The 20,889-nt window shown below is 45.4% G+C and overlaps 1 protein-coding gene across 17 annotated transcripts in view; it reads left to right on the top strand.

Annotated features, from left to right (window-relative positions):
- The window catches only part of LOC112252607 (liprin-beta-2), a 113,113-nt gene that overhangs the window by 48,084 nt on the left and 44,140 nt on the right, over positions 1-20,889 (top strand). For 16 of the 17 annotated variants that reach the window (XR_006083621.1, XR_006083622.1, XR_006083623.1 and 13 more), the window contains exons 4-5: positions 10,328-10,414; positions 12,732-12,845. Coding sequence is in view for 14 of the 17 variants with exons in the window: in XM_024423998.2 (XP_024279766.1) it covers positions 10,328-10,414; positions 12,732-12,845 (201 nt within the window). In the remaining 3 variants the exon portion in view is untranslated. Of the gene's footprint in view, positions 1-4,606; positions 4,997-10,327; positions 10,415-12,731; positions 12,846-20,889 lie in introns of those variants that run through there. The other variant, XM_024424004.2, reaches the window with a different exon arrangement.

Raw genomic sequence — 20,889 nt, 5'->3', positions numbered from 1 at the left:
ATATCTGCCATTGCAAATGTTAGGCACATCGATCTGCTGGTGGAGCATGGTGAGATTGTAGACTCCTAAATTGATAGCGCAGTTTGTTTAGGCGATTTTACAACTAACTACAACTAAGACCAAACAAATTATACCACAAAAAGTATTATTTTGTATTACATCCGAGCGTGATTGGGAGTTCCATAGGGCGGCGGACAATTGGCCCAGCGTTTCTCTCCCTCTAAACACAGAAATAAATGTTTTGGCCTTTACAAATATTATTTTGGCCTTTATTCAGATTTACAATCGCTCACTTTTTTAAAATGAAATAACCTCCAAAATATGAGAGAGGCCTGTAATTTTCATCATAGGTACACTTCAACTATGACAGACAAAATGAGGGGGAAAAATCCAGAAAATCACATTGTAGGATTTTTTATGAATTTATTTGCAAATTATGGTGGAATATAAGTATTTGGTCACCTACAAACAAGCAAGATGTCTAGCTCTCACAGACTTGTAACTTCTTCTTTAAGAGGCTCCTCTGTCCTCCACTCGTTACCTGTATTAATGGCACCTGTTTGAACTTGTTATCAGTATAAAAGACACCTGTCCACAACCTCAAACAGTCACACTCCAAACTCCACTATGGCCAAGACCAAAGAGTTGTCAAAGGACACCAGAAACAAAATTGTAGACCTGCACCAGGCTGGGAAGACTGAATCTGCAATAGGTAAGCAGCTTGGTTTGAAGAAATCAACTGTGGGAGCAATTATTAGGAAATGGAAGACATACAAGACCACTAATAATCTCCCTCGATCTGGGGCTCCACGCAAGATCTCACCCCATGGGGTCAAAATTATCACAAGAACGGCGAGCAAATATCCCAGAACCACACGGGGGGACCTAGTGAATGACCTGCAGAGAGCTGGAACCAAAGTAACAAAGCCTACCATCAGTAACACACTACGCCGTCAGGGACTCAAATCCTACAGTGCCAGACGTGTCCCCCTGCTTAAGCCAGTACATGTCCAGGCCCGTCTGAAGTTTGCTAGAGAGCATTTGGATGATCCAGAAGAAGATTGGGAGAATGTCATATGGTCAGATGAAACCAAAATATAACTTTTTGGTAAAAACTCAACTCGTCGTGTTTGGAGGACAAAGAATGCTGAGTTGCATCCAAAGAACACCATACCTACTGTGAAGCATGGGGGTGGAAACATCATGCTTTGGGGCTGTTTTTCTGCAAAGGGACCAGGATGACTGATCCGTGTAAAGGAAAGAATGAATGGGGCCATGTATCGTGAGATTTTGAGTGAAAACCTCCTTCCATCAGCAAGGGCATTAAAGATGAAACGTGGCTGGGTCTTTCAGCATGACAATGATCCCAAACACACCGCCCGGGCAATGAAAGAGTGGCTTCGTAAGAAGCATTTCAAGGTCCTGGAGTGGCCTAGCCAGTCTCCAGATCTCAACCCCATTGAAAATCTTTGGTGGGAGTTGAAAGTCCGTGTTGCCCAGCAACAGTCCCAAAACATCACTGCTCTAGAGGAGATCTGCATGGAGGAATGGGCCAAAATACCAGCAACAGTGTGTGAAAACCTTGTGAAGACTTACCATCAATTACCTCATATTTTGATAATTGACACTTTTTTTGGTCACGTGTGTTATTTCATAGTTTTGATGTCTTCACTATTATTTGACAAATGTTATTCGCAACTGTCTCAATTCTTAAACTGGGGAAACACTGGGAGAGTGCTTGGACTTTCATCGAAGAGAGTAGTTTGTCCAGCTCATCCAGTTGATCCTCACCTCTTATTAGCCTAGCATGCCTAGCCTGACAAGCAAAACTGGTGCTCCAACAAATGAGGCCTAATTAGACAAAAAAAAATTGAGTCGTTTGAACAAGATAATTAGGGATGTGCATGTTTCCATTTCAAGACGATTCATTACGTACAGTATCTAGATACATGGGCTCTGACACAAAACAGGTACGATACGTTTTAGTTTGAACATTTTGCATTGTAGCCTATGAGTTTTGACCCCCCACTTTGGTTCTGAAATCACCATCACCCACTGATTAACTTGTAATTTTTGCAGATGATGTATTTGAGCTTGTAATATATCAATATTTATCGTTTACAAATGAGATATGACATAGCCAATGAATACATCGCAAAACTTTGGATTTCACCCCCATCTCAAAGTCAAATGGTTTTGACCGTTTAGAAGTTTTTACGGAGTGATCTTCTCCTCTCCCTACGGCCATGCAGTTTACCTCGCAAAAGTGATTCCTGTCCTCGTTAAGACATTATCAACTTTACCTTGTGTATCTAAAAATGACCATATACTGTACACTGATTGTTTAAAGCAAAACTACCAAAACTATTGCTGATGCTGAACCATGAACAATCAAAATAAAATCTATTGTAAGCCCCCTTCAGCAGCTATAGCCAGATGACAGTTCTGTCTATGGTACCTTAATTTTATTCCGGTTAAACACCATTTTCAACAGCGCATAGATAACAATAATCTAGCAAATGACATATGTTGTCACTCAACTAATAAAGCCTAATATTACACAAGCCATTTTAGAATTTGAATGCTAACGGTGCCAGATGCGCAAGATCAGGAACAGGCTGCATACCTTTCGTTGGGCGCAATGTGCAGTTTGACTAGGCTACTGATAATGCCTGGGGTTGTTCGGCATGCAAACTTACTTGTAGATCGATGACTGTCAACACAGTTATATGCAGTTCAATGAAGCAGAGGACGCATCAGTTGTCACAAAAGATGAGGTATTTTCGGAAAGTAGAAATAATGTAATATGAGCAAAACATTTTTGTGAACTGGCAATTCGTAACGTTTGAATAGATTTTTTGGACCTGCTACAATTGGATTGGTTTGGGGTCCGTGGCCCCGTGCACTTGTATCTTAAACATTTGAATCGGGGACCGATGCGTATCGGTGAATCGTTACATCTGTCACGCCCTGACCTGAGATATCTCTATTTTTGTAATTCTATGTTGGCCTGATATGGTTCCCAATCAGAGACATCTGTTTATCGTTGTCTCTGATTGGGGATCATATTTAGGTAGCCATTTCCCTTTGGTGATTGTGGGATCTTGGCTATGTGTAGTTACCTGTCAGCACTCATTTGTATAGCTTCACGGTTCGTTTTGTTATTTTGTTAGTTTCTTCAGTGTTCATTCTTTAAATAAATAAGAATGTACGCATACCACGCTGCACCTTAGTCTCCTTCATATGACGAACGTGACAACATCCCTAATAATGAGCTGTTCAAAAGACTTAGTATCCTGTTCGAATGTGTTAGTATCTCGTTTGAACGACTAGGTAAAAGTAAAAAGAAATTCTAGTATAAATGTTTTCTTTTTTTACTAAGTCGCTCAAATGACACACTAAGTCATTCGAAAAAGATCATTCCAACAGTCTACTTTCTTTTTTTTTGTGCCTTGGGCATTAGGGCTTCCATAGACAGACTATTAAAATAAGATGAAGTAAAAAGTTTCACTATTCAAAAGGCACCTACATAGTGGAATGACCCATGTGCAAATGTCTCTGATGCCCCATCCATCCCTGTGACTAAGGGAGAAAAGAGAGGAGAGAAGGAGTGATCTGGACAATGGTAACAAAACTGTAGGGTGTTAAGACATAGGATCACAAAATACATTAAAGGCAACGTGCATCACAATCACACTGTGCTCCAAGTCTAATTCACTTTTTTACTTACTTTACTCAGTCAAGCTCTGCAATGAGCACCATCTGTCTGACACCGAGTTTACAAACAGTCTGAGTCTGAGCCTCACTGGCTGTAACCCATGATTAATTACACTCTGCGAAGAAGAGACAAGTTGCAGCATTCCCTACATACATGTCACCCCCCCCTCCCCTGTGTTTTTCTGTCTCTGACTGTGCTCTTTGAAGTGTGCACATGAATACTGTCAGAGGCAGCCAAATGGTTCAGTGAGGAGGGGGATGAGTTTGTTTTAGAGAAGGATCCCATACACAGGAAATGGGGGGTCCAGATAATGATTTCCAGTCGGACCTAAGGCTAATGGTAGGAGGGCTGTTGCTTCATTGCTTAGTCTAAAGAGATAAGGAGAGAGAAGAGAGAGAGAGGTGTGTATTTGTCTTTAATGGTGCTCCCTCTCATCTTAAGCCACAGTCTTGTTCAGTTCAGGCTTGCGTTGTGACTTTAAGTTAATAAGAGGAGAGAAAAAGGGAGGGAGTGACCGTTTAGGAGAGACCATCGAGGAAAGAGTGAGCAAGAGAGGAAAAGAGAGAAAGGGCGATACCGTTGAGGAGAGCAAGGGAATAAGAGAGCGAGAGGAAAATAGAGAGAAGAGAGTTGAGAGTTGTCATCGTCTGTGTCTCGGTTGGCAGAGCCTGTTGCTCTCTTTGGGCTGCCTGGGTCCTCAGTCTCAGTCACAGCAGATGCTGAGGTTTTATTTTTATTTTTTTATTTTACCTTTATTTTACTAGGCAAGTCAGTTAAGAACAAATTCTTATTTTCAATGACGGCCTAGGAACAATGGGTTAACTGCCTGTTCAGGGGCAGAACGACAGATTTGTAGCTTGTCAACTCGGGGGTTTGAACTTGCAACCTTCCAGTTACTAGTCCAACGCTGCTGCAGCAGACGTCTCTCACTCGCTCTCTCTCTTTCTCACTCTCTATTTCTATTTCTCTCTCGCTCTCTCTCGGCGGAAAGATTTGGACGGTTGTCTCACCACGTCAAGGAGGGGAGTGAGGAGGGGAGCTGTGAGGCTGCAGTCTGGGTAATAAATCCTATCACAACGCAGTGGAGCACCGAGCAGCACATAGAGGGCCAGCTAGAGCCTCTCCTCTCCAGGCTGCAGCTCTCTAGAGCACCACAGCACTAGTCACTCCATTGCCAGGATAAGCAACTCAAGAACCCAAAAGAATCTCAGGCAGCAATGGGCCGGCAACATGGAAAGTGATATTGACTTTTATAAGCATTTCACTTGGCTTAAAAAGGTGAGTGCATGTGCCTCATATGTTGGCTGTTTTTCTCCGACTTGAGGTACGTTTCTTGAGAAGGTTTTCTCAGTGCCTAGGTTTTTGCAAACTGTAAGAATGAACTGCACAAACATAAGAATGGACCATATCCTCATGAGATTGGTATTCCTATGTTGTGTCCGGTCTGGTAATAGTTTTTCCTGATGCATTTCTACTAGTTTGAATGTGAGTCTAGTTGCGTATCCTGGTGAGCTTATGTGTCATGTTCGCTGGAAACATGTTATCAGATGAGAGGCATTACAGCACAAACCAGCTGATGTGTGTTTTGCAAACAGAGCCTTGGCGCTGTTGTTCCTCTGTCTCCGCGATGCTATCTTGTGATTGTGATATCACAGCACTCTGCTGTGTAATCAAAAATGCCATGAAGTTGCCATTGACGAAGACTTGAGAAGGTGGGTTTTGTAAGGTGGGTTTTCCCCAAGTAGACATACCAGGGTTTGAAATTAAATGTAATGGTAGGACATGTTTTCGCAGGCTTGGCGTGACAGTCAACAGGAGAGTTAATTTAGTGGCTTGTACAAGACAGGTCAGGGTTGTTGTGAGTTATTAGGTAGTGGAATAGTGACTAGGAGTTGTGCAAAGAATGCAGAGCACGTCAAGAGGTGGAACCACTTGACCGCAGCCTAAGTGGGCATCATGCAGCCAAAATAAACCACTCATAACATTATTTTATAGAAAGAAAGGAGTAGTACCTACAAATCAAATAAAATTGTGTTTGTCACATACACATGGTTAGCAGATGTTAATGCGAGTGTAGCGAAATGCTTGTGCTTCTAGTTCCAACATTGCAACAAGTAATCTAACCTAACAATTTCACAACAGCTACCTTATACACACAAGTGTAAAGGGATGAAGAATATGTACATAAAGATATATGAATGAGTGATGGTACTGAACGGCATAGGCAAGATGCAGTAGATGGTAACGAGTACAGTATATATATATATGAGATGAGTTATGTAGGGTATGTAAACATATTAAGTGGCATTGTTTAAAGTGGCTAGTGATACATGTATTACATAAAGATGGCAAGATGCAGTAGGTGGTATAGAGTACAGTATATACATATGAGATGAGTAATGTTTGTTTAAACATTATATTATGTGGCATTGTTTAAAGTGGCTAGTGATACATTTTTTACATATATGGCAGCAGCCACTCTGCTGTTTAACAGTCTGGTGGCCTTGAGATAGAAGCTGTTTTTCAGTCTCTCGGTCCCTCCTTTGATGCACCTGTACTGACCTTGCCTTCTGGATGATAGCGGGGTGAACAGGCTGTGGCTTGGGTTGTTGTGTCCTTGATGATCTTTATGGCCTTCCTGTGACATAGGGTGGTGTAGGTGTCCTGGAGGGCAGGTAGTTTGCCCCCGGTGATGCATTGTGCAGACCTCACTACCCTCTGGAGAGCCTTACGGTTGTGGGTGGAGCAGTTGCCATACCAGGCGGTGATACAGCCCGACAGGATGCTCTCGATTGTGCATCTGTAAAAGTTTGTGAGTGCTTTTGGTGACAAGCCAAATTTCTTCAGCCTCCTGGGTTAAAGAGGCGCTGCTGCGCCTTCTTCACCACGCTGTCTGTGTGGGTGGACCAATTCAGTTTGTCTGTGATGTGTACGTCGAGGAACTTAAAACTTTCTACCCTCTCCATTACTGTCTTGTCGATGTGGATAGGGGGGTGCTCCCTCTGCTGTTTCCTGAAGTCCACGATTATCTCCTTTGTTTAGTTGACGTTGAGTGTGAGGTTATTTTCCTGACACCACACTCTGGGGGCCTTACCTCCTCCCTGTAGGCCGTCTCGTCGTTGTTGATAATCAAGCCTACCACTGTAGTGTCGTCTGCAAACTTGATGATTGAGTTGGAGGCGTGCATGGCCACGCAGTTGTGGTTGAACAGGGAGTACAGGAGAGGGCTAAGAACGCACCCTTGTGGGGCCCCAGTGTTGAGGATCAGCGGGGTGGAGATGTTGTTTCCACCCTCACCACCTGGGGGTGGCCCGTCAGGACGTCCAGTACCCAGTTGCACATGACCCAGGGTCTCGAGCATGATGACGAGTTTGGAGGGTACTATGGTGTTAAATGCTGAGCTGTAGTCGATGAACAGTATTCTCACATAGGTATTCCTCTTGTCCAGATGGGTTAGGGCCGTGTGCAGTGTGGTTGCGATTGCGGTGTCTGTGGACCTATTGGAGCGGTAAGTAATTGGAGTGGGTCTAGGGTGTCAGGTCGGGTGGAGGTGATATGGTCCTTGACTAGTCTCTCAAAGCACTTCATGATGACGGAAGTGAGTACTACGGGGCGGTAGTCGTTTAGCTCAGTTACCTTAGCTTTCTTGGGAACAGGAACAATGGTGGCCCTCTTGAAGCATGTGGGAACAGCAGACTGGGATAAGGATTGATTGAATATGTCCGTAAACACACCAGCCAGCTGGTCCGCACATGCTCTGAGGACGCGGCTGGGGATGCCATCTGGGCCTGCAGCCTTGCGAGGGTTAACACGTTTAAATGTTTTACTCACGTCAGCTGCAGTGAAGGAGAGTCCGCAGGTTTTGGTAGCGGGCTGTGCCAGTGGCACTGTATTGTCCTCAAAGCGAGCAAAGAAGTTGTTAAGTCTGTCTGGGAGCAAGACATCCTGGTCCGCGACGGAGCTGGTTTTCTTTTTGTAATCCGTGATAGACTGTAGACCCAGTAACTGTGCTGACTGTCCACCGTAAAACTCAAGTGCAACAGAAACATTTGTTAAGGCCATTAAAAGCAGGCGGTGCCCCTTTGCTAACTGCACTGTACACAGTCGTCATGCATTCTCAGACAGTGGGATAATATTTTGCTCACTTTGGATTTGTCCTTCACTCTCTCCGCCTACTGGATGTCTTCAAGAGGCATCAAACAGCCATGTAGCTCATAGCATAAGAGAGGGGTTAAGGGAAATTCCGATGTGGCTTGGCCTAGCCTGAGAAAGATGCCTCTATAGTTTCCATAGCAAATGTTTTGAGCTCTCTCTCTGTACAATGTACTACAGCTCTAGGTGCTCTGTTTAAAGAGAGCTGGGTTATATTCATCAGTGCACATTTTAGTAAAAGGCTTTCCAACAAAAAGCAAAAATTTGTGTTTCTTATTGGACAAGTTCAAGTAGTCCCTCCTTGTTTCAGTTTATTTTCTTTTGTTTGGTGCCTACCCACTGGGCACACACTGGTTGAACCAACGTGGAATAGACATTGAATTGACGCCTGTGCCCAGTGGGTATTGTACACAACCCTGTTCTCTGTAACATGCGTCACATCCCCTAAGAGGAGAGGAAGTGGTCATTTGTCTGTGTGGCAGAGAACGGGCTGGCTCTCCTCTGCTTTGGCTTGGGTTTAAAGCCAGTGTCATGACTAATCACTGCTAAAGAACTCCATATGGACTTTGTCAGGATTCAGGAAGTGATGTAACCAAGCCCTTTGATCTCGTGGACATCTAGCAGCACAGCAGGAACCTGGGTATAGCTTTTGCTTTGGTGCATTGTTTTATGTAACCATGTTCAACATCAATCATGGGGTACCTGGCAAAGAAAGTATTAAGTTAAGCGGTAAAGAAATATTATGTATTTAGAAGCATTAAGTTTTAAGCACACTCACATACACACACCTCTCCTCTCAATCAAATTCAATCAATCAATCATATTTATTTTATAAAGCCCCTTTTAACACCCAAAGAGCAAGCAATGCAGATGTAGAAGAACAGTGGCTAGGAAAAACTCCATAGAAAGACAGGAACCTAGGAAGAAACCTGGAGAGGAATCAGGCTTCAAGGGGTGGCCAGTCCTCTTCTGGCTGTGCTGGGTGGATATTATAAGAGTATGGCCATTTAGGCCAGTTTGTTCTTCAAGACGTTCACAGATGACCAGCAGGCTCAAATAATAACCACAGTGGTTATAGAGGGTGCAACACCCACTAGCTCCCGAGTGGTGCAGTGGTCTAAGGCACTGCAGCTCAGTGCTGGAGGCATCAATACAGACCCTGGTTCAATTCCAGGCTGTATCACAACCAGCCGTGATTGGGAGTCCCATAGGGCGGCGCCCAATGTCGTCTGGGTTAGGCCGGGGTAGGCCGTCATTGTAAATAAGAATTTGTTCTTAACTGTCTACATTTGAGTCTCAGAGAGGTCATGTGATAGTGGGTATGGAAATGCTGTACCTCCTAGAAAGTGAGTTGTGAAACTGCCTTCTGAGTGGACTGCCCTTTCAGATGACCTCAGAGAAACTGCTCCATATATGTGTGCTGTCAGTGCGATCTGAAGCAGTGGCCCCTAGACCAGCTATTTAAGACAGGATTATCTGAAGCCGTGCAGTGAGACAAAACCCAGCTCAGCGCTGCACACAAGTCACAGCATGTTACTTTTCCCCGCTGTGACAGACCTTATGACAGGTCCCCAAGATGATCACATGGTGCTGTGGGTTTTCAGAAAGAGAGAGAAGCTCAGCTCGCAGGCTTATGTCAAGAGCATGATGTTAAGACATCCCTGGAGAAGTTCTCAGGGACTGAGGAAGACAAGTGTTAAGCCCTAGTATGAAGTCAAGGGTCTTTGCACCGATGTAGTGGTTGGTTGAGAAAGTGTCCTAATGCACCACGTCAGCTGACTGAGGCCAGTGAGAAAGGAAAAACTGTATTCCTCTGTAGAGGGAGGTCTTTAAGGTCTGAGGTTTCACGCAACACACTATATCTAATTAGTATAAATTAGGTGTCTTCTTTAATGCAAATCAGTGAAAACACTTGTTTCTGATGTTAGGGGTTAAAGAGTGTGTTTTCTGTATGTTAATGCCACATGGTCACATTTCACATTGTTGTGATGTTGAACGTGTTAAGGATTTTCAGCCGAGCTTAAATTTGGGTATCAACACAGTTCTACTGGTTCCTTTTCTTCTACCAGCTAGCTCATATCAGAAACTTTGTTTGAAATGGAGCAGTCCTCCAGCATGCTGTTGGCCAGGCCTTTGGCTGCAGCCTTCAATACTGTATCTGACACTGAATGCAGATTAGACAACAGTGCAGTAGAAACAGTGTGTACCCATACCGGGAGTCAAACCTGGGACGCCTGAGTGAAAACCAGGAATCCTAACCGCTAGACCATATGGGAAGATGTTGCTAAACACAATACTGGTCTTATTTCTTCCTCTTTATTGGGTCAGTGCAGATGAATCATTGAATGGTTGATACTAAATTGTTTAGCCTGTTCAGTGACAGTCTTCAACCTTTCTCCTCCTCTCCTTCCCCCTCTCCACCTCTCTGACTCCTCTTTGCCATGTCTGTTGTTGCAGGTTAACCTCTGCTCCCCGGTGAACAATGAGAGCTATCAGGAGCGGCTAGTTCGCTTAGAGGGGGACAAAGAGTCTCTGGTGCTCCAGGTAAGGTGCTCCTGTCATCTGTCGCCCCACCATCATCCTTGCAGGATTATAGTTTAGCTTTTAGAGAGAGATAGAGTGAAGGAGGAGCACAGAGCGAAATAGTGAGACAGAGACAGGCCCTGACAGTAAATCTCAGCGAGACAAAAATAATGGTGTTCCAACTAAGGTCCAGTTTCCAGGACCACAAATATGAATTCCATCTAGACACCGTTGCCCTAGAGCACCGAAAAAACTATACCTACCTCGGCTTAACCATCAGCACCACAGGTAACTTTCACAAAGCTGCAATCAATCTGAGAGACAAGGCAAGAAGGGCCTTCTACACCCATCAAAAGGAACATAAAATGCGACATCCCAATTAGGATCTGCCTAAAAGTACTTGAATCTGTTATAGAACCCATTGCCCTTTATGGTTGTAAGGTCTGGGGTCCACTCACCAACCAAGAATTCACAAAATGGGACAAACACGAAATTGAGACTCTGCATGCAGAATTCTGCAAAAACATCCTCATTGAACAATGCAAAACACCAAATAATGCATGCATTTCAGAATTCGGCCGATACCCGCTAATGATCAAAATCCAGAAAAGAGACGATAAATTCTACAACCTCGTAAAAGGAAGCGATTTCCAAACCTTCAGTGACAAAGCCAACAGCTACAGATAGATGAACCTAGAGAAGAGTCCCCTAAGCAAGCTGTTCCTGGGGCTCTGTTCTCAAACACAACCAAACCCCACAGAGCCTCAGGACAGCAACAGGAACATAATTAGACCCAACCAAATCATGAGAAAACAAAAATATCATTATTTGACACATTGAAAAGAATTAACAACAACAAAAAAACAGAGCAAGCTGGATGCTATTTGGCCCTAAACAGAGAGTACACAGTGGCAGAATACCTGACCACTGTGACTGACCCAAAATGAAGGAAAGCTTTGACTGTGTACAGACCCAGTGAGCATAGCCTTGCTATTGCATAGGCAGACCTGGTTCTCCTTGCATAGGCAGACCTGGTTCTCCTTGCATAGGCAGACCTCGTTCTCACACTGCCCACTAAAGGAGGTGGAAGCTGGGCTGCACTTCCTAACCTCCTGCCAAATGTATGTTCATATTAGAGACAAGGTGAAGAACAAAAAACGATTTAAATACAACCCATATTTATGTTTATTTATTTTCCCTTTTGTACTTTAACTATTTGCACGTTGTTATAACACTGTACATAGCCATACTATGATTTTTGAAATGTCTCTATTCCTTTGAAACTTTTGTGAGAGTAATTTTTACAGTACATTTTTTATTGTTTATTTCACTTTTGTTTATTATCTATTTCACTTGCTATGGCAATGTATACATATGTTTCCCATGCCAATAAAGCCCTTTTAATTTGATTTAATTTAATTGAGAGAGCCCTTCCTCAGGGGTCACCAGGGTCACGTCAGGTGAGTGTAAAGGCATTAGGGGGACAGAGACATGTGACACCTCTGTCCACAGGCCCAAGTGACCTCACGGCTCTGCTGTTCAATTGAGAGAGGAAGGGCAGTATATCACAGTGATGTTAGAATGTCCAGGGCAGGCTAGGGGGGCTGGGGGCTGGTTGTGTGTAGCAGAGAAGCTCAGGCAAACAAAACGCCCCTAGTACATTTCATGTCTGGATAATGCCTCTCGTATTTGGTTGTACTGTAAACATCAGGCTCAAGTGATTTGTCAGGACGCTCCATGCTTTTTTACATCTGTGTAATTGGTAGTTTATACATCTGTAATCTAGTCTACACATTGCATATTTATATTTTCCCTCTTCCTCCTCGGCCTCTGTCATGTCTTATCTAGCTCAACGTGTGCTGCTTAAAACTAGCTTTATCTCAGCCTTGTGCCACAGTAGCCCTTTCTTTCGCACATGCCAGCACATTCCTCAAGCCCCTCTGACAAATGCTGCTGATTGGCCAACGGGCTTGTGCCTGTTGACTGAAAACATTATTGGGTGGAGCAGGTAAAAGAGAGGTGCTCGCTTTCCCTTTCACCTGCTTCATTGTGAGCTGGCCAGAGTTGTGGGCTCAGTTTACTCAGCTCCGTGTTTGTAGTTCAGTGAACCATGGCAAGTGTAGGTTACCTTTGATATTTCTATGATATTTCACAATGGCTGTTGACATAGAGTTCCAATCCGGCTGAGGAATGAAGTGAAACTACCTGTGGGTTGCCAGAGGAATTAGCAGCATTAGCATACGGATCGCTCCAGTCCTGACCAGGAGAGAGGAGGTATTTGTCAATGTGAGTGACTGAGTAAGGTGTCCTGTGTGTGGGTTGGCTTTGTGTGCTATAGGTGAGCGTGCTCACAGACCAAGTGGAGGCCCAGGGAGAGAAGATCCGAGACCTGGAGAGCTCTCTGGAGGAGCACTACCACAAGCTCAACTCCACTGAGGAAATGCTAAAGCAGGTAAGAGACATACTACATTATCACTACTCTATCACTGCTCGGCTTAGAGAGCTAACTGCTGTTGTTTACCTCAACTGGTTTCTTGCATACACATAGTCTTGTTTTAGTCCTAGATCAATTGACTATATTTTGTGAATGTGTGATTAGAGCAAGGTTAAAGATTACAAGGTTGCTCCGTAACAAATAGAACGAACAGCCTGTTCTTTTTCTGTTCCTTTAGCGTGAAGTAAGTGTGTGGTAAATTAGTAATAGGAAATGTGGTTTTCATTCATAACCATCCTACAAACATAAAATACTGTTGCTTGTGAGTGACCAGGGCCTAAGGGGTGGCAAAGCCAGGAATGGACTCCCCAGATAGAATTTGTGCCCCCACCAAATGGTATATGAATTACCCTGCCAGGTTTTGCCAATATTGCACTGCCAGTAGAGCTGACTGGGACAGAGGCTATATGCTGTGTTAACTCTTTATCTGAGGAGGGGTGAGGGGGGGTGTAATATTTTCTACCTAAAATCCAAAAATCCATTCTGATTGGGCAACTAGCCATGCAAAATCATAAGGTACCACCTTCGTTAAATTGTTAACCTCTTGAAGCTAGGGGGCACTATTTTTATGTTTGGAAAAATAACGTTCCCAAAGTAAACAGCCTATTTCTCATGACCAGATACTAGAACATGCATATAATTGACAGATTAGGATAGAAAACACTCTAAAGTTTCCAAAACTGTAAAAATATTGTCTGTGAGTATAACAGAACTGATATTGCAGGCGAAAGGCTGAGGAAAATCCAATCAGGAAGTGCCTCTTATTTTGAACCCTCTGTGTTCCTATGCATGGGATATCAACCAGATTCCTTTTTCTGTGGCTTCCCTAAGGTGTCAACAGTCTTTAGACATAGTTTCAGGCTTTTATTTTGAAAAATGAGTGTGAAGGATCACATTGCGTAAGTGGAGAGGTGGGTGCTCTCAGAGTGAGTTTGTGCGCAATTGAGTAAAGCGGCCATTGTTCCTCCCACTGTTATGGAAAAAGTTACACACTCGGGTTGATATATAATCAAATATATATTTTAAAAACTACCTGAGGAATGATTATAAAAAACGTTTGACATGTTTCTGTGGACATTATGAAGACTATTTGGAATTTCCATCTGCGTTGCCGTGACCGCTCTTTCCTGTGGATTTCTGAACATAACGCGACAAACAAACGTTGGTATTTTGGGTATAAAAATTATCTTTATGGAACAAAAGGAACATTTTCTGTGTAACTGGGAGTCTCGTGAGTGAAAACATCCGAAGATCATCAAAGGTAAACGGTTCATTTTGATTGCTTTTCTGATTTTTGTGACCAAGCTTCCTGATGCTAAGTGTACATAATGCTATGCTAGGCTATTGATAAACTTACACAAACACTTGGATTACTTTCGCTGTAAAGCATAATTTCAAAATCTGAGACGACAGGGTGATTAACAAAAGGCTAAGCTGTGTTTCGCAATATTGCACTTGTGATTTCATGAATATGAATATTTTCTAGTAATATTATTTGACTGTTGCGCTATGCTATTCAGCGGTTGCTGACGAAAATGATCCCGCTACAGGGATGTGTGCGTCAATAAGTAAAGGATGTTCCTAGACAGGGATTTTTTTCTGTCCCTTTTGCAGACAGCTACAGTTAATAATAGGCTAGCTAGTAGCTAGTAGCTGTCACAACTTCCACCGAAGTTGGTCCCTCTCCTTGTTCGGGCAGTGTTCGGCGGTCGACGTCACCGAGCTTCTAGCCATCTCTGATCCATTTTTCATTTTCCATTGGTTTTGTCTTCCTTCACACCTGGTTCCAATCCCATTGATTATATGTTGTGTATTTAACCCTATGTTTCCCCTCATGTCCTTGTCGGTGATTGTTTGATTGTATGTTATGTGCAAGATATGTTCTGGTGTACGACGGGTTTTGTACCCACTTTTATTATTTTGTATATTTTGGTTTTCTGAGATTTGTGAGCACTTATTAAACGACTCCGTTGACACCAAGTTCGTTCTCCTGCGCCTGACTTCGCTGCCACCAGCACACACCCATTACAGAATCACCGAACCGAACTATGGAGTCAGCAGGAGAAGGTACCCCGGCCAGTGAGGTGCTGGAGCATGTCCAGGAGCATGCAGTTATGCTTCACCATCTTGGCGCCGCCATGGATCCCGTTGTCCAGACAATGGACCGCTGGGAGAGACAGGGAGATCTTCCAGCACCTCCACAAGCACAACCGGGGTCTCTCCTGAGCACCCCTTTCCCACTCTCCTGAGCACTCCTTTCCCATCTGAACCCAGTGGGATCCGTCTCTCCTTGCCCCAGGAGTACAACGGGAGGGCTGTGAACTGCCAGGGGTTCTTATTGTAATTAGACCTGTATCTGGCCACCGTCCACCCGGCTCCATCGGGCCGTGAGAGGGTGTCCGCCCTTGTCTCATGCCTCACCCGGAGAGCCCTGGAGTGGGCCAACGCCGTGTGGAGGGAGATGCGGCGTTGGACCAGTTTGAGGAGTTCACCCACCATTTCCGGGAAGACTTCGAACACCCGCCCAAGGATAGAGAGGCGGGTGAGCGCCTCTACCATCTGAGGCAGGAGAGGTCACACTGCCGGTCAGTCCTTGGTTGGTTCCTCTGGGAATCGAGGCAGCAGGCAGGGCGCTCTGGCGTCACTCCCGGTGAGACGGCGCCATTCTCACCCAGAGCCCTATATTGCACATATGTTTGTGTCTGTCACGTTCCCTGAGTTTTCCCTGCATTCCCAGCATAAGGCGTTCGTCGATTCAGGCGCGGCTGGGAATTTTATTTCTAGAGCTTTAGCCTGTAGTTTAGGGATCCCCATCATTTCCATGGATGTGCCCTTCCCCGTTCACACCTTAGATAGTCAACCATTAGGCTCAGGGTTGATTAGGGAGGTCACCGCGCCTTTGGGCATAGTGACGCAGGGGGGTCATACGGAGAGAATTAGTCTCTGCCTTATTGACTCTCCTGCGTTTCCCAGGTGTTGGGCCTACCCTGATTAGCTTGTCATAACCCCACTGTTTCTTGGCCACAGAGGGCTCTCACGGGATGGTCACGAGAGTGCTCAGGTAGGTGTTTAGGGGTTTCCGTTGGTGCTACTACGGTGGAGAGTCCAGACCAGGTCTCCACCGTGCGCATTCCCCCTGAATTTGCCGATTTGGCTCTCGCCTTCTCCAAAAAGAAGGCGACTCAATTACCACGTCATCGACGGGGCGATTGTGCGATAGATCTCCTGGTAGACGCTGCACTTCCCAGGAGTCACGTGTATCCCCTCTCACAGGTGGAGACGGAGGCTATGGAAACATATGTCTCCGAATCCCTGCGAAGGTCCTCCACTTCACCCGCCTCCTCGAGTTTATTTTTTGTGAAGAAGGAGGGAGGTCTGCGCCCGTGTATTGACTATCGGGGTCTGAATCAGATCACTGTGAGGTATAGTTACCCGCTACCGCTCATAGCCACAGCGTTAGAGTCAATGCACGGGGTGCGCTTCTTTACCAAATTAGATCTCAGGAGCGCTTACAACCTGGTGCGTATCTGAGAGGGAGACAAGTGGAAGATGGCTTTCAGTACCACCTCTGGGCACTATGAGTACCTCGTAATGCCGTACGGGTTGATGAATGCGCCATCAGTCTTCCAAGGCTTTGTAGACAAGATTTTCAGGGACCTGCACGGGCAGGGTGTAGTGGTGTATATTGATGATATTTTGATATACTCCGCTACATGCACTGAGCATGTGTCCCTGGTGCGCAGAGTGCTTTATCGCCTGTTGGAGCATGACCTGTACGTCAACGCTGAGAAATGCCAGTTCTTCCAACAGTCCGTCTCCTTCCTAGGGTATCGCATTTCCACTACAGGGGTGGAGAATGAGAGTGACCGCATTGCAGCCGTGCATAATTGGCCGACTCCCACCACGGTAAAGGAGGTGCAGCGGTTCTCAGGGTTAGCCAACTACTACCGGAGGTTTATCAAGGGTTTTGGTCAGGTAGTGGCTCCCATTACCTCACTGCTGAAGGGGGGTCCGGTGTGCTTGCAGTGATCAGCTGAGGTGGACAGGGCTTTTAGTCACCTGAGGGCTCTGTTTACCTCGGCTCCCGTGTTGGCCCATCGGGATCCCTCTTTGGCGATCATAGTGGAGGTGGATGTGTTTACCCTTTCCAACAGACCAGGCTCCCAGAACGTTAAGGCAGATGCATTGTCCCGGCTGTATGACACAGAGGAGCGGCCCATGGATCCTACTCCCGTACTCCCCGCCTCTTGCCTGGTGGCACCGGTAGTGTGGGAGTTGGACGCGGACATTGAGCAGGCGTTGTGTGCAGAGCCCGCTCCCCGCCAGTGTCCAGCTGGGCGTCTGTACGTTCCGTCTGCTGTCCGCGACCGGCTGACCTATTGGGCCCACACGTCACCCTCCTCTGGTCATCCTAGGATCGGTCGGAAAGTGCGCTGTTTTAGTGGGAAGTACTGGTGGCCCACTTTGGCTAAGGATGTGAGGGTTTATGTTTCCTCTTGCTCGGTGTGCGCCCAGTGTAAGGCTCCTAGGCACCTGCCCAGAGGTAAGTTACAACCCTTACCCGTTCCACAATGGCCGTGGTCGCACCTGTCGGTAGATTTCTTGACCGATCTTCCTCCTTCACAGGGTAACACCACGATCCTGGTCGTTGAGGTTCGTTTTTCTAAGTTTAAACACGTCTTCAGGCACTATGGGGTGCCTGAGGATTTAGTGTCTGATCAGGGTCCCCAGTTCACGTCGAGGGTCTGGAAGGTGTTCATAGAACGTCTGGGGGTCACGGTCAGCCTTACCTCAGGTTTGCACCCCGAGAGTAACGGGCAGGTAGAGAAAGTTAACCAGGATGTGGGTAGGTTTCTGAGGTCTTATTGCCAGGACCGGCCGGGGGAGTGGGCAGCGTTCGTGCCCTGGGCAGAGATAGCCCAGAACTCGCTCCGCCACTCCTCCACTAATCTCTCTCCCTTCCAGTGTGTATTGGGGTATCAGCCGGTTCTGGCTCCTTGGCATCAGAGTCAGACCGAGGCTCCTGTGGTGGATGACTGGTTCCGGTGCGAAGAGGAAACATGGGCTACCCATGTCCACCTTCAGCAAGCTGTGCTGCGCCAGAAAGTTGGTGCAGACCACCGTCACCGCAGTGAGTCCCCGGTGTTTGCACCGGGGGACCGGGTCTGTCACGACTTCCGCCGAAGTCAGTCCCTCTCCTTGTTTGGGCGGTGTTCGGCGGTTGACGTCACCGACCTTCTAGCCATCGCTGATCCATTTTTCATTTTCCATTGGTTTGTCTTGTCTTCCTTCACACCTGGTTCCAATCATATCGATTACATGTTGTGTATTTAACCCTCTGTTTCCCCTCATGTCCTTGTCAGTGATTGTTTGGTTGTATGTTATGTGCAAGATATATTCTGGTGTGCGACGGGTTTTGTACCCACTTTTATTATTTTGTATATTTTGGTTTTCTGAGTTCTGTGAGTACTTATTAAACGACTCCGTTTATACCAAGTTCGTTCTCCTGTGCCTGACTTTCCTGCCACTAGCACACACCCATTACAGTAGCTTTGTTAAGTTTTGTTAGCAGCGCACTGAATAATTGTAGCTAGTTGGCTAAGCTTTGATCAGCACGGATATCCGAAACTGTCTGGGCACTGTCAAGAGCAAAATAATTGATGTCGAAAGCCATGCCAAGCTCAACGAACAGCCTGCAGGACTGACCACCGAGGTTGAGGAGCCTAGCAGCAAATGTAATACCCGCCCATCCCCCACACCACCTGCTGACCAACAAGATCGAGAAGAGCCCGGGCCTAGCGCCAGCAGCACGAGGGTAACATCACAACAAGCACCTGCACCTCCGCTACCCCAGCCACTAGACCTGACGACCTGTTGAATCTAACCCGAAACTGAACCAGTGGAATCAGAGTTTATTTTGACTCGCACATTCTTGCGAAGTGAAATCGGAACCACAGCCAGCAACAACAAACGGACTCCACTCAGGGTTCTTCAAAGATACAGCGGGCCTTCGTCAGCAATGACGACTGTGCTGTTGGCACTGAAACGCGATTAACATTTTGGGGGCATCTACAGCAATGTGCAAAATTCCTTCTCCACCCTGAAGAACGTATTCAGTGAACACAGCATGTTACGTCAACGAAAAGCCCAGCTTGTCCAGCTGGCATTTGAGAGGGGACCTGACAAGTACATTTTGCCAGGAAGGAGAATGGAATCAGAAACTTCTCTTGAGGTTCAACACTGCATCGGGAGGCTGCTGCAACTCGTCTAAATGGTAAGTTACAACCTTGATGGCCCTCGCCGCCGTGCCAGAATGATTTATTCATTGGTTTTCCCTCATGTAAGCCTACTGGTTGTTTGGCAAATGTTTGTATAGTATAGTTTAGGCTTTTGCTTTTACATCAATGCATATTTTAGATGTATCTGTGATTCCTAATGTCATTGTTTGCTTTTGCGGATGTAATTTCTATTGACAGATATACAGCTTTGCTTTTATTTGATGGGTATAGGGACAATAACCAATGTAGGAAAATTGGTCGTGCTCTGAGGTGAGCCCTGGTGCAGTGCTCCTGTTGTCCTGGCTGTCCACTATGGTGGTGCTGAATTTGGCAGCGCATCTAACGTTATCCTTTCATCGCGCTGACTGGTGGTAACCTTCTGTCCATGGTCCTAAATCGATGGTTATGGTGTGTGCTGTTTTAATGAGCGCATCTTCTACCAGTCTTCATGGGGCTTCTCTTCAACATCGCTTGCTTTCTTGTGAGCAAAATGACAGTGTATATGGCTGCATTTCAGATAGGCCTAGATTTGTGTACATTTTGCATGTCGCAGTAGTAGGACCAATACCGTGTGTAGCCTACTAAAACAAGTAGGAAAACGTTCACTCTGTTGTGATTCGTTTGCATTACACACAGTCGCTGTGTGACAGGCTACTGTAAAAGTAATGTCAGACCTATGAAAACGACACACTTAGCCTACTTATCCGCCCCCTCCCTGCTCTCTTGCTATAGCTTGTGTGTGTAACAAACTCTCCCACACAGAAAATATTGCGCACCTGGAGAAGTGGTGGCTTAGTTACGCTCATGGCATAGTGTCACACATTCGACAGCATTGTAGATTATAGTTATAATGATCAAAGTTTAATCTATGAATCTTTGATAGCCTAGTGGTGCTCATCTTGCCGAGCTGCCATGTTCGTGTTGGTATGTGCAAAGCATGTGTAGGCAGGCCTATGGCAGCTACGGTTGCATTTCCGATACACTTGTATGGCGCATATCTTTGTGCTATTATATAAGACTGGTACATTTCAGATACATTTTTTGTACATTTAAACAGTAGGACCAATCTTGTTTTAAAGCATTACTACTCGTGCCACCCATGGATTTAAAATGCCCCCTCAGTCATGTCATCCTGGAGTAAACTCACCTCGATTGCACAAGGTTTGTCACTCAGAAGATGGAGGGAAACAAAGTTCACTTCCTTTCGGTCTTACAGGGTAACTCCCTATGGCTTACTGACTCCATTGTGTTATAAGAGCAGAGATTTTTATGGGAGTGGGCTCTACTAAAAACAGACAGCATAGTCTTTCTGAATTTAAAACAGCACATAAAAATGTTGGGAAAAAATGTGACTCTGAAAATGTCCGCTCTAACTGTATAGTTTAGGTGCACCCATATTAAAATACATTTACAGTTGAAGTCGGAAGTTTACATACACTTAGGATGGAGTCATTAAAACTCGTGGAAAATTCCAGAAAATTATGTTGTGGCTTTAGAAGCTTCTGATAGGCTAATTGACATCATTTGAGTCAATTGGAGATGTACCTGTGGATGTATTTCAAGGCCTACCTTCAAACTCAGTGCCTCTTTGCTTGACATCATGGTAAAATCAAAAGAAATCAGCCAAGACCTCAGAAAAAAAATTGTAGACCTCCACAAGTCTGGCTCATCCTTGGGAGCAATTTCCAAACACCTGAATGTACCACGTTCATCTGTACAAGCAA

The sequence above is a fragment of the Oncorhynchus tshawytscha genome, linkage group LG06, assembly GCF_018296145.1.
Source record: "Oncorhynchus tshawytscha isolate Ot180627B linkage group LG06, Otsh_v2.0, whole genome shotgun sequence".
Lineage (NCBI taxonomy): Eukaryota > Metazoa > Chordata > Actinopteri > Salmoniformes > Salmonidae > Oncorhynchus > Oncorhynchus tshawytscha.
The sequence above is the reverse complement of the archived record's forward strand: the minus strand, read 5'-3'. Positions and strand labels throughout refer to the sequence as shown.